Source organism: Scomber scombrus, chromosome 6 (genome assembly GCF_963691925.1).
Source record: "Scomber scombrus chromosome 6, fScoSco1.1, whole genome shotgun sequence".
NCBI classification, from domain to species: Eukaryota; Metazoa; Chordata; class Actinopteri; order Scombriformes; family Scombridae; genus Scomber; species Scomber scombrus.
Genome location: NC_084975.1, coordinates 27,632,931 through 27,647,802, shown reverse-complemented (window position 1 = coordinate 27,647,802; position 14,872 = coordinate 27,632,931). Strand labels below are relative to the sequence as shown.

Genomic DNA, 14,872 nt, shown 5'->3' with positions numbered 1-14,872 from the left:
GTTCAGAGTCTAGCCTCAAGACAACACTTTTCCCCCATAATCGAGCAGGACTTATGTTTCCTAGGATACCTTCATGAGCTAAAGTCAAGACACAAGAGTCTCCGGTTTACAGAAAACACCACAAACTACACTGAAAATTGTAGCATGATTGGTTGGAACCTTGGTCTGCAAGATGGACATTGATACGTATCTCTGGCCAATTTTAGGTAGATACAGTATAACGTATCAACTCTTATTCCATAAATGGGTATGTGATCGTGGTCATAAGCTAAGTGTACTGTGCTCTGATTGTTTGCCCATAAACCAGAAATTGGGATAGAATTTCTATCCCAATTGAACACAAGACTACAATCCTCACTCAAAAAGACAAGCATACCATAAGGAATTCCCTGGCTGGAGTGAAAAACTTCCTTACGGAGTTACACAATGTACCAGCGCTGTAGATTTATCCAAGTGAATAATGTAATATAGATAGTGTCGCTGTATCTCTGTCAAACCAATGCCAGTCTTATGTCAGTGTAGATCTGGGTCACTACCCCCAAGTGTTTCCTACTGCTTTCATTAAACATTAACTGTGTCTAAGTATATTTCTATGTCTCTGCCTCCTGAAACCACAGATGAGTTCCACTTGGAGGGGAAATTAGGTATAAGTTTGTTGATATATATCATTCCCTTTGCTGTTCTAATAACGTTTTACAGGATTGTTGTCTCTTGACTGTTTGAGCAGATTTTAGACAAAATGAAGAGAGGACATGGGATTTCAGCTGGTATGGATACTTCTGTCCTCATAAACCACTAATGAATCCATCTGTAAACATGCTGCAACATGTTGGTCAGTTGCTCACAACCTGCCATGATACTGACAGAATTCTAAACTGAGAAATGTGATATCCTTATTGTAAAGATGAATATTAAAAACACACTGCATGGAGAGATGCAGTGACAGAATGTGAAGAAATTAGTAAAAAAAAACTGGTGTCTCACCGAGGTTACATATTGTATGTCCCGGCACAGTTTTGTCTCCCGTGGAAAGTCTGCAAGATCCAGGAAGTTGTCCACCACCACTTGACCAATCACATCATGGCGAGAGAACCTGTCAAAGTCGTAGACACTGAAGTGCAGCTTACGGTTTGACAGCTCGGTGTACGCCACTGGAAAGAGAAACACCTCATCAAACACTGGGTTGAGTGTCTTGCGGTGCACCTTGGTCTGGTGCTTGGTTTTGCGGTCAGGCAGCAGGTAGATCTTGACGTAAGGATCAGAGGTCCCTGAGAAGTCCTTGGCAGGAAGGTCCTGGGCCTTGTGGATCTTCACAATCAGCTGCTCCAGGTCGAAGTCAAACTTCAGGATGAAATGGACACAACCGCAGCTGTTGATCCGACGCCCATCCTCTGCGTCCACTGAGCGCTGCTTGTAGAGTTCTGGTTTGATTCGGCCCAAACCAGACAGAGATTCCTGGCGCTGGAACTGAGCAGGGTTGAAGTCCGGATTGGACAGGTTCATCTGACGACGGATGGAGTTGTGACTGTGACAAAAAGAAAGATTAAAACATATGATTATTGAAATAATTTTTATTCTCTCTATATATTTTTGCTCATAAAATCAGGGTCATTTTTCTGTAAGGCAACAGATGAACCTACTGTGTTCCATTAAGCCTGATGTATTACATGCTCTCAACTTTGTGATAAAGTATTTCACTGAACCCAGAGGTCCAGGTGTCTATGATTTTGTGACTGTGTGTGTCCATTTGTGTTTAACCTGCCAACACCAAAAGTTAGACAGTAGCTTAAGGCACTGATGTGTACTGACCGTACAGACGATGTAGGCTCTGTAATCTGTCTCTGGACCCTGTCCCTGGCCAGAGTGTGGACCTGGTTTTTCTCGGCCTTGGCCTGGGCCTCAAGTGGGATGTCAGGCGATGTGTGACTTATCTTTAAGGCTGACTCTGGGACAGCAACAGCCAAGGGGGGCTCCTTCACGAAGCCATCCTCGCTGTACTCCCTTTCCTCCCCGTCCACCTGTGCACCAGACATTTGTGTTTACAGTGTTAGTGAACACTGTTGAAGAAATGTTAACGAAAAAAGGAGAATCCTCAGGATTAACCATAAAACTGGGCTGTCAAACAACAATTGAACAGATGAGATTAACATATCTATATAGCCACTCTTGATGATGTTACTTGTCTGATCCACACTTTTAACACACGCACACACACACACACTCCACAATTATGGATAAAGTGGCTTGTAGTAAAATTAGCTTTGTTCCCTCCGTCAATGCATGGCAAAAGACAGTATTTGTTGTTTCCAGTGTAAATGTTGGAGGGTAGAGTTACAGTGGAAATCCACCAACCTCCATGTGCACATCTATATTATCTATATTATATTCTAGCCTTTTATTTCAAAAGTTTAAGAGAAAGTTGTTGCCAAAAAGCTCAGTGCTGTCTTGACTGCTCACAACATTTTAGATAACTTGTTATGCTCCTTGACAGCATTCCACTGAAACAGCTCTTCTCAGAGTCTCCAATGACTTAATGATGTCTTCTGTTGTGGATGAATGCTCTATTTTGGTGCTGCTGGATCTTGGTGCAGCGTTTGATAATGTATCACAGAATTCTGAGTGAAAGTCTTAGGAAGTCTGTTGGCATCCCTGGAGTGGTTCTCTTCCTCTCCTACTCTCAGAGAAGAGTTTTTCTGTGTCATGTGGTCCCTACATGTCTGAAAGTGCTGTCCTTTCCTTTGGTGTGCCCCAGGGTTCCAACTTGGGTCTCATACTATTTGTTCTATGATTACCTTAAGTCACATTATTAACAAATTTAAAGTAACCTTTATCATTCTTTTGTCTTTTTCGCACAATTGTCTCACTGTCATTAAGGACCAGATGGTTAACAACTTTTTACGACTAAACCTGCATGGCCAGACATCTGTGTACATCTCTGACCTACTCTGTCCTTATAACACCAGTAGGTCACTTAGGTCTTCTGACTGGTTGGATCTCGCACTCAAATGAAAACAAAATGTGATTGAGCCTGTGTATGTCTATAGAAAGAGCGTTCCACAATGTTGGAGCCACCACTTCAGATTTTCAGATTCAGATTCAACACTGAATCTGAAAATCTGAAGTGGTAGCTCTGTGAAACTCTTTCTATAGACATACAATCTGAAGTCTCTGTTGACGCCTTTAAAAGATCTTTTAAAGAAAAGCTGAAGACTAATTTATTCAAACTGGCCTTTGTCTCACCTCATAATGTCTAGTGTTTGTATTTTGTGTGTTTTTAATTTATATTGTTGCTTATGTTCTATTGCTTGTTTCTTTTATTTAAACGTACGCTGTACTATTTTTATGGTGTTTTTTTATTTACCAATTTTACTCTTGTAATATATTAAGTAAACTTTACTTACTTCAAGCATGCTCAATTTAAATTAAGGCAAAATAAGTGGTCTAGAAAACGAAATGTTGCTCTCAGTGACACTTTGAATTTTGAGTGTGAGCCTCTTTTCTTCTTACCTCTGTGAGGACAGGCTGTTGGTCTCCTCCCAGAAAGTGCGCCCCCTTGAGGACATCTGGGAGGAAACGGCCACTCAGTGGTACCCAGCACAGCTTCCATGAAACAAAGAGGGAGACGCTGAATAGAGCCAGACCACAAGTGGTCACCAGCAGGGACAACAGACTCACCGATACATCTAGAGATGGAAGAGAGAGGGAGACTCAGTGAATATTGAGCACATCTTTGCCAGTGAAGAAATGCTGGCACAGACAATCCTGGCTCCCTGGGGAGGACAGACTGTGTTTATTCAGAAAGCTAAATGATAAGAAAAAAGTAAAACATATCCCCACTGTAGGCAAAAGTTGAAGAGAAAAAACTGGTGACCAACAACAAAGACAAATGACTCCAGTACTCATGACCTTTGACAGGAAACCAGATAGTTAGTGTTGTTTTTTTTTCATATATGGATGACACATTCTCAAATAAAACATCTTTCACCATCACAGAGATGCAAGTGACCAAATATGATGCATCTATCGTGGCTACAATTCCATACATGTATGGACCTTTGCATTAATGTCACAAACGTATTTAATACACGATAAATGGACCATCAACGTATTTCAGTATATTGGTTGAATTGGTACTCATGATTGAATGTTTAAACATTAATGTGGTTACAAAGATGTGAGCAGCGCTTTATAAGAATTGCCACTAGGTCCCATAGTTGCAAATACAAATGGGAAGAGAACACAGCTTCAACCAGATCTAATTTGTATTGGCAAATAAAATGAATAGCGTAGCTTCACTTACAGTTTTTGCAGTATAAATACAGATTTTAATTGCACTTACTATATCTTAATTGACATTTTCTGTTTTAGGGTACTTGTGAAGGATGTTATTGAAAAGATCTAAGAACATTTAGTCAGTGCTAGAAAATAGTGCCCAATTTGTACTTTAAATTTGTTTTATTTTTTATTTTTTTAAACATAGTTTTAGATCTTTTTAAGTCATTTGCTAGATTTTAAAGTTTTGGCTTCCAGTCATTTAATTTCTCAGCTTGTTGCAGTGATGTAGAAGTGTACTCCGGGGGATGTTAGTACACTGCTGGGTGTGGTTACAGGTATAACAAAAGTATACTTCTGATACCGCACAACCACATCCATCAGTAATGCCTTGTGTGGTCAGAGGTGAAACAGACTTTGAACCAGGAGGGGTAGTGAGGCACAGCCTGGTGTTATTATTATATAGTGTCTTTGAATTTTATAATAAATGTACAATTTGTAATGTGATTCCTATATATGTTATGTATGTTATAAATGGTCATAGTTCCAAAATTTGAGGTTAACGTACTGTATCTAGAAATGCTCCCTGCAAGCCCAGCAGATGGGTTTTTTTCTACCTTACTGACAGGGGCGATTGTAGGATCAGACCTTTAGGGGGACGCAGCACCTAATGAGAATTTGACATACATTGCCCTGCAGGTGTTAAAAAACCCCAATAATTATTTATTTATTTTTAGGGGTGCTAGAGCACCGTTTTGGTGTCAAAAGGACTTCCGTCTCTATACAAGTCAATGGAGAATTCACTAACTTCTCACTTGATTTCTAACCTCAGTAAACGTTTTCAAAATGTTTTTTATGGTCTCAATCGCTAGTTTAAAGCCTTCTTCAATGCAGTATGATGTTCATTTGTGAAATTTTGGCCTCCCTGATTTTATATTTGACGATAAAGCAGGGTATGCATTAGGGCGGGGCTACGTCGTGATTGACAGGTTGATTGGTTCACAGGTTCAGGAGGGCTCCTCATGCCCCTCCTGATGCCCATATAAGTAGAATCCGTGTTTTTATTTTTCCCGGCATGCACCTGAAATTTTCATGATGGCACTGCTCAGATCCGATACTATTGGCGTCCGAGCAGCAGTCCACAAACCAATGAACCAAGTCCAAAAACCAAAACCAAGAAAAATACTGAAATCCTACTACCATAGTTTGTATTCTTGGGCAGAAAAATATCATTAGATCTGTGTGTAATGGAGGGTTTCCACACTGGCTCTTCACTAAGGTCTCCAAGAGCACAGATGCCTACACTAAACAATCAGCCAAAGCATTAATATGTTAGTGACAGGCCAGCACTTGTAGTCATCCTCTCTACAAGGCACAGACCTGCACTGTGACACCATGCAAGAAACAGACACAAAACGTTATACAAATTAATTGGTATGTTTAACAGGTCATAACAGAAATTGAGCACTTCAGTTTGACAACTTTTTGATCACGAACACCTGAATGATGGAAATTTATATTTCACTAGTGTAAAGTTTCCCCCCAAAAAACTCACTATAAGCATTAAATTGACTTAAATTACAGATAACACCGGAAACAATTGTACTTTATCTGTAGCTGTATATTTTAATATTATGTAAAGTGCAAACCACGCAAGGCTTGTGTCCATACAGAGTTTCTCTGTGGCAGAAAAGTGCGGTCAGGGCACTGGGGAGGGCTGGGATAAAGTGCTTTTACTGTGAGATGATCATGCCCTCTAGAGAGTAATGACCACAGATGACTAGGCAGTCTGGCCTTGGTTGACGGCTTAATACTTTGGCTGACCGGTTAGCGTTGCCATCTGTGGTCTGGGAAAACTGGTGTGGGAACCATCCTTAACTACGCATATAGTTAATCATATTTTTCTCACTTTACATTAGCAAAATGTAAATGTCCATCAAAGTTGTGTCAAATTGGAGTACTCAATTTCTGTTATGACCTGTTAAACACACCAATTAATTTTCTAACATTTTGTGTCTGGTTCTTGCATAGTGTCACAGTGCAGGCCTGTGACCTCTAGAGAGTAACGACCACAGACCACTAGATACGCTGGCCCTTGTCTAACATTTTAATTCTTGGGCTGACTAGTTAGCGTTACCATTTGTGTTCTTGGAGACATAGGTTGAGACCCAGTGTGGGAACTATGCCTGGGTATTGGTACAAGATACCTTTAAGGTATCGCCCGAAATAAATCTATACTAAGTAGTATCGAAACGTCTCCCGTCAAATGTTACCTGCAATCGATCCTTTTTGCACCCAGAGCTAGAAAATACGATTATTTGTATGGACTTGCTCACAGCCAATCAATGCAAGCGTTCCTTGATTTAATGCAACATGTGATTGGCCCACTGCCATAGCAGCTACAACTATTCAGATGATGGGTATCGAATGAAGTAGTCAATTGTACTTCAGTTGATATCGGTATCAATTTAATCATGAACTATTATGATATTCCAATATCTGTATGACTACATTTATGGGGACCATTAGTTTCCAGAAATGAACAGAAAATTACATTTATTTCAACCTCTGTTTTTGTTAAATCGTCATGGGAAAGCACTACTATCTTCAGTTCTTTTTTCTTAAAAAACTGGACTCATCATTTATAGATTTAGCCCATACTGTGTTGAAAGGGTATCTTACACTGAATTACAGAGAATTACAGCTCTCACATCAAAATAAATGCATCTTTCTCTTCACTGTAGCACTCCTCTTTTCTTCTTGACAAAGAATGTAGAGCAGATTCAGGAGATGTTGCCCACAGTAAAATACTTCATAAAACAGCATTATTACACATAATCATGCTCCTCAACCTAAATATATGCCACCTACGTCAACTCCACGTACGGAACATGTAATTAAATGACACAATATATGGAAATTATAACACTGAATGGTATCCATAGCAACAACTATCATTGGCATCTCCAGCAAAGCAGGTGGCTCAGAGCATGATTGTAGGGTGTTAAAGATCTGTGTGTTGTTGTTTTTTTAAAATATATGCCGGATTTGTGATAACACGTTCATGCATGTTTGCACTTCTGGTCACACCTCAATCGGCCGCCATCAGCTTTTCAAGGCAAAAGACCTGCTGTGACACCACTTATTAGCATGTGGCCAACAAGACCAAACATTTTTACCCATAGATCGCAGTGCAGCATCTGTGGTTCAATGTTAGTTTATCTTCTCAGTTGGCCCTACGCCTGAAAATGCAAGTATATGAAATAATCTAGCTTCAGCTGTAAAATATACCAATTTCAAGAAAAGCTCACATATTTCAGAGGATATAAACAAGAAGTCTAATCTTGGGGGAGATGGCATTATAGGATCCCTTAGGTGGTTCTCCTCACTGTTACTAAGCATCAAACCTTGATACATGAAAACCACTTGGAACTTAAATAAAACTGATTTGTTTCAGCCTGTGGTCCTCATTAGAGTCCTTGATTGTTGTCCCCAGTAGACGCCCCAGAACACAAGAACCCTGATTAAGGTACTATGAAGTTTTCAATGCCAGAAAAGTTGCTGGATCTTTGGTACTTCAAGTCAAGACTGCCTCCTTCTTCACACCTGCAAGGAGGTAAAGTTGTGTCAAACCCAGACCCACTCCTCCAGTCCTCAGTGTTTCCCCAGCTTTGAGATATGATAGAAGAGGCGTGATTTTGAGGTTCAAATCAAATGTATTCTCCTAGTTATGGTCATGAATAAAGCCTCCTTTGTTGATTCAAAGTTGGATTATTAGATTTTTGTTTTGTTTTGCTTTATGAGCCACTAGGTGACAGCACAACAAGCAATTTACAGGCCGACATCATCACTCTTTAAAGTTATATTAATTAGGTTATATAATGTTTCTGATCACCTGATGAATGTAAGTCCAGTCAAAATCTGGTTTAACAAAGGGTGGCTGACTTTGTAAATTACTGTTTTATACAGTGTTCTCATTAGAATTAGAGTCAAGTCAGCGTTATGATTTGTGAAATGAAGCAGGTATGCTGTGGTCAGACCTCTGTGTGCAGCTCGGCGCTGGGCACCAGCTGGGATGAATTGAAAGCAGTGGACAGATAATACACAGTGAGTGTCCCATCACAGTGCAGGGCCTGTGTTCTCAGCTGGCTCAGATAGAGAGGATGCAGCTTGTTCCACTCTGGTCTGACTTTGATGTGCAAAATAGTTTATGCATTTGTTTCATGTAAAACAGGAATATTTCACATCCAAAACTGAGTTCTCCTGCATCGAAATGAAATTACAGCTCAGAGTATCAGTGATTTCTTCTCATATTAACTTTGTTTGTGTCCAAGTTCATTTACATTCCTGTCAAACAACCTTTCATTTTAAATATTTTAGTTTAAAAAAAAAAAAAAAGAATAAAGAAATACTGCTGAAAGCTCTTTTCTCCTCTGATAACGTTGGCCTTTAAAATGAGTATAACAGCCCAGACAGCCCTGTGGCTTCATTCAATTACCTTTGTTAGAGCCTTTTCTAAAGCCACAGGGTGTCTCTGCTTTTCAAGTCGTCTTGCAGGGTGCAATCAAGGCACCAAGGACTCAACCCTGTACAGCTGGTGACAGTTATTTGTATTCAGGAACTTCAATAATCAGCAAGCTCACTCTGCACTAAAGGAAGTCAACAATTATAATTAAAAAAAAGGTTAGAGAGGTTTTGATTAGTGTAATTGTCCATAGTGGGGTTGCTTGAGTTTACGTGACACAGGAAGGAATAACTTGTACAAGTAGAACGTATCCATGACTTTCTGAGCAATGGCTCTCCTGTCAAAGGCTAAGTGATCAATAAGTCAGTAAGATCCTTTACTTTAAACATCATTTAACAACCATCCCACATACATGAAAGCACATGACAAATAGGTATTACTTAAGCTATTTTTTCTATACATCTATATTAACACTGCAACTGTTTATCTTGAACTTTGAAATAGTGACTGAACAAAGCTCACTCTTGGCCAAACCTCTCCCAAAATGCCAGATCATAGCTCTGCAACCACAACTATGCACAGAACTGTTAAGCTTTGGATTTCTACACATGTTGAATCTGTGTGCTATAGTAAGAGTGATCATCCGTGACACTCAAGGGGTGATGTTTGCCTGCTCAAATATCTATGTATGTCTATCTCTCTATAGCACCAAATCACAACAAAAGTTATTTCAAGGCACTTTTCACAGAGAGCAGGTCTGCAACATACTCTTTCATTTAGATGTAAAGTGCAAACATTAACATGTAACTAACTATCTAACTAGAGACATCAGTAACCAAGTATTACTTCCAAGTTCAAGGATCATATCAAACATTATTTTTGGATAGAGTATTTCCATGGTTTGCAGTGTAAGCAAGGTAAAAGTTGTTTACCTATTGGAGGTGTGCTGTTTGTAGAAAATGCATCTCACTGTGGCAGTTTCTGCTTGTTCTATTCCTCCCTGTATTATTTATTATTGATCTGCTGACCAAATAGCTCCAAAAATATCCTTTCCTTTCAGTGTAGACCTGTTTTTATTGAAGAAGAGCACATCTAATGAAGCTCCACTAATTCTTTGAACAACATATTAACAAAAATGTTGGTTTTTCATCAGCAGTAACTTAACACAACCCCAATACAGCTGAAACTAATCAGGAAACAGAAAACAAGGCAGCTATATAAAAGTACAAACAGGAATACAGGACAGAAACTTCAAACCACAAACATTCATTTAGAAGCTATTAAAGTACTGAGAACTGAAAACAGAGAGACTTTCAAAAACATAGCTTTCTTTCTGGTCTCCAGCACAGACACATGAGTTGAGTGTCACCACTTGTTCAGGGAGAAGGTGGGGGGTCGTTACAGATTGGCCACAGTCAGCCCTGCCAGCAAGCAGGACTGCAGCAGTGCAGCTCACCATGATGGCTATAAGTCACAGCTCTGCTCTTCCTACCACTGCCACTGATAAATTTCCAGTTTACCCCAACTCTGCTCCACTCCTGCCAGTGAGCCACACCCACTGCTGGCAAATTTATATTTAAAGGTGACCTAATAAGCTTATTTCCAGCTCCTAATTTTTATTTTTGGACTCCGCTAGTCGCTTTGCATGATTCAAAGTTTAACTCCTCGTTTATCATATACTGGCTTTTAATGCAGCCCATCAGTTCAGCCTCTGTCTCTAACAGGCAGTTTTAGCTCCTGTCTCTTTAAACCCAGATGTGGAGATATTTGGAGCTTTTTGCTCAGTAGATGAGTCAGAAATAATGCAGGGAGGAATAATACAGGGAGAAACAGCCACAGTGATGATGATGTTTGATGAAAAGCTGCAGCAACAACCAGCACACCTGCATCAGGCGATCAACTCATTTTACTTTGCTGTGCTGTGTAATGGAAAAACGCTCAGTGTGCCAGCTCGACTTGAGTCATGGCTCGGCTCGACTAGGCTCAAAACAATGGAATAATGCCATCATTTTAGCAGAGTGGATCAGTGAACTCGCACACTGTTTGATTGCATTAAGTTCAGTTGGGGAAACATTACAGAGCATCTATTTTTAATTATCAGTATAAAAAGAAAACACAAGCCAGTTTCACAAATGTTGTCAACCAGTGTTGCATCGGAAATACCTGATGAAAGCAATACATTTCAAATGTGAAAGTCACTCTGCCAGCAAAAGAGAGAATGTCACACCACTAGGACTCACACCAGTGAAGATCAGTCAGACTCTCCTTGTCCAACAATGCAAATGGATTTTCCTGATAGAAGCCCTGGCAGAGGTGTTCTTCTGCCTCTGAAGTGAATAAAGCTTAAAACCACAAATTGAACAGACACACAGATGGCTGCTTTTATTGATTTGGACTAAATCTCCCTGTGATGAGGCGTTGTGCAAATCAACAAAATGCTCTAGGTTGGCTGATTATCCAGCTATGCTGCAGAGAGGCGTATTTGTATTGAACCTCAGAAGAGGTACTGACTGAAGCAGAGTCAACACAGCTAACTATGAAACTTAAATGTCCCTGCCAGTTCCACATGTTTAATTTAGCATGTGTGTCATTGTTACATGCACTCACTCGCACACATACAAAAAAACCCCATCACATTTGTCTCTTGTCAGGGGCTAGGAGAGTCTCCAGGAGCAGGAATAAGAATTTATGTATTAACTTTTGAGTGTGTGTGTCCATCTGTCTTGTGCATATGTGCAATATTTATTGTTAACCCTCAGCATCAACCAGAAAATGTTTTCTTTTAAATTGAAACACACAGATATCATGTACATATTTCAGGTGTCAGTGGGACTTTCAAGTGATAGTGCAGCTTCTGTCTGTTGGTGATAAACATCCACAAACCAGTGTAGAAATCATGTCAATCCTTACAACTCTAGAATGGACCCTGCTTTATAATCATCAGATTTAGCTTATTCCATCAGTATCAAAAGTCATCTTGTGATTAGTGTCCATGCAGCTATATCTGTGCACACAGGAACTGCTAGATTAGCTGCTAATCAAACATTGCTTCCCACAGTGTAGATTCACCAATGTGTAAAGTAAACTAGGATAATCTGGGCTTTCCATTTTAAACTCTCAATACACTTTGTGACGCTACTTAGGCTAAAAATGTCCCATCAACATTCTTCTTATATCACTGGAACATTGAAAAATCTCCTTTACCAATTTATAAGTTCTAAGTGGTTAATCAACCAACTATAAGCAACTAGCACCCCTAGAGCCTTACTATGCATGTTTTGTACATTGTATTAACCATGGTCTCTTATTACAGCCTTTAATTTAGCCAAATATTTTTAAATAAACTGTTTAAAAATCAGCTTGTAACTGCTATGAGTCTCCTCCTCATGTCATGTTTTAAGTCATTGTGTGTTCTGTCAGGAAGGGAATAGATGTCAGCCCACTGATTTCTTTTCTGAATTATTCTATGTCCTGTGCTTTTCTATTCCCTGTTGCTAACTCTCTCTCTCTCTCTCTCTCTCTCTCTCTCTCTCTCTCTCTCTCTCTCTCTCTCTCTCTCTCTCTCTCTCTCTCTCAACTTCGTCTCATGCATTTTGTGCTCAGCCTCCATTATCATCAGCAGTGAACATGATTTTCCCTGGCACACATGCCTGCTTCCACAGATTGGTATTCGAGGAATATTTGGTGAGTCAGTTCAAAAAACTCCTTATTTATCTTTTACTTGTCCTTTATGCAGCCCCTCAGTTCAGCCTCTGTCTCTAACAGTCTGTTTTACCTCCTGTCTCTTTAAGACCCCCTTCCAATGATTCCACTCTGTTTTGATTGGCCAGCTTTCCGGAAGCCTGCTGAGGTGCAGCTATGTTAGAGTCGAGTTAAGTTACCGCTGATGCAAACCCAACATTTCCTGCTTCACTATTTAAAATCAAAAGCTGACAAAATGACTAAATAACAGGAGACTTTTATTGTGAAGATTAGCAGATATTCGTTAGCGATGCTAAAAATGGTCAACACAACAAGATATGGAGATATTATTTCTTTCTTGATCAGATCAGTGAGAAACAATGCAGGGAGGAATAGTACAATCAGAAACAGCCACGATTATGTTTGATGAAGAGCTGCAGACAACCAGCACACCTCCAAAAGGTTACTTTTACTTTGCCCTGCTGTTTAATTCAGTCATGGCTCAGCAACACTTCCCCCAAAACAATGGGAAAAAAGCCATAATTTTGGCAGAGTGAAGCAATGAACTGGTGTGCAGTGCATGGAGCAGATGGTCATATAAAGAAATCCATCATAAGAAAAAAAAAAGCGAATACAGAGCAGACTGAAGTCACAGGGATTACTTCTACATACATTTACCTTATTATTTGTTACATTGGCCAAGTTTAATATGAACATCCAACAGTGTAACATTATGACTGACAATAAGGAAAAGCATAATAGGTCCTGTTTAAACTTCAAATCAGTCTTGAATCATACTTTTGATTTCCGGCTGTACCCTACGAGGGGATAATAGATGTAAGAAAAGGCCTGTAGCTTAAATAATGCAATCACTAAAATAAAATCAGAAACTACTATACTGACCAGTAGAGAAAAACAAATGTAACACAATCCTACTGATGTGTGTTTGGTCTTTTCAGTAATCTGGCAAAATAACTCTACAAACCATGTGTTACATGTGGAATGTAATCCCCCCACTCTCAGATACAAACATTAGACTAACTGTGAAGAGCATGTGAGGTGATTACAGTAAATATTACCAATGGCTCATCAAGACATGCAAGATACCCACACACCTGCTGATTTTAAGGAAGACCTTCAGAAAATAAACTTGCTTTAAAAAATCTCTATAAGTCTTTGTAACTGTGCAGGATTTATAAATGATAGTAAAAGACAAAGTGATGTTTTATGTCTGTATATATCTGACTGACAAGATTCACACCAGCCCTAATGTGTGCTTGTGTGTGCATAGGTTAGAAGGGGGGCCCAGTGCGCTCAGTATGAGACAGGAGCGAGCTATAAATATCCCTGAACACACACATATGCTTTGCACATCAATCAGATGCATACCTTAAACTCATAAAAGCAGAAGTATTATAGATTAATGGAAATACAGCATAATATTGTTGGTATAGATTAATCAAATCAATAATGAATGAATAATGAATGGGGTCATCTGCATACATGGGTACATCCAACAGAAAAAGGGGACAAGTGAGGATGAGATCAGTGCAGTTGCAAAGCTGCAAACTATAATCACAACTACTGTATCCACCAGCATCACACCCTTACTTTCCACCCTGCAATATAAAAGACACTAATTCTTACATTGACACTGGACTTTATTAGTGAACATAACTTATGCACTGTAGAACTGTCCCACGTGAACATGATTTCTAGGGATACTACGCTGTATAAACACAGACTACCATGCAGAGCCTCTCTTTCCTTCCCTTTGCTTCCTCTTATTAACCCCATACGTCTTGACATTAAACATGCACACTATTGACTTTAGGCAGTAGAGGGATTTTAAAGTCTGGCTTTTTTTTATTGTAAGATTTATTTTTGTTATATCAGTATGGTGTCACCTCTATGGTTACAAGTATTAGAAGTGATGAGTGGATACCAAGGTCCCTGTGCCGATGAGGAAGGTTCATTATAAGCCCATCACACCCACTGTTTAGTTGCCGAGTCGGGCAATGATGCAAGTTAATTCCTGTTTACTATCCAGCACACCTACACAGATAATAACCTGCAATTAGACTACTGTACTGGTGTAAACATCACAGCTGAATGGCTGATTCAAAGGGACAACAATTTGCATTGTTTTCTCAACCTATGTGTTATCTTTGTATTTCTATTTATAACTATAATTGAATGACATCATCCCTCTCAGACATATAGGACACTAGAATGAAAAGTCCACTTTTAATTATTTTCAGCCACACTGGTTGCATGGCCCTGGACATGTCTATGTTGATCTGTCCATCACTTTGGTCTAAATTGAAATATCATGTGCACTGCCATAAAATTTGGTACAAACATTCATATACCCCAGAGAATGAATCCTACGGTCTTTGGTGATCTCCTGACTTTTAATTGATTACTAACAGCATACCAAATATTTCAGTTATC

General features: G+C 39.5%; 1 protein-coding gene across 2 annotated transcripts in view; it reads right to left on the bottom strand.

Annotated features, from left to right (window-relative positions):
• syt9b (synaptotagmin IXb) overlaps positions 1 to 14,872 on the bottom strand; it is a 41,759-nt gene that overhangs the window by 20,964 nt on the left and 5,923 nt on the right. For both annotated transcript variants that reach the window (XM_062420668.1, XM_062420666.1), the window contains exons 2-4: positions 3,508 to 3,683; positions 1,810 to 2,018; positions 985 to 1,525 (exon numbers count right to left, since the gene is read on the bottom strand). In XM_062420668.1, coding sequence (XP_062276652.1) covers positions 985 to 1,525; positions 1,810 to 2,018; positions 3,508 to 3,683 — 926 coding nt within the window. The remainder of the gene's footprint in view (positions 1 to 984; positions 1,526 to 1,809; positions 2,019 to 3,507; positions 3,684 to 14,872) is intronic.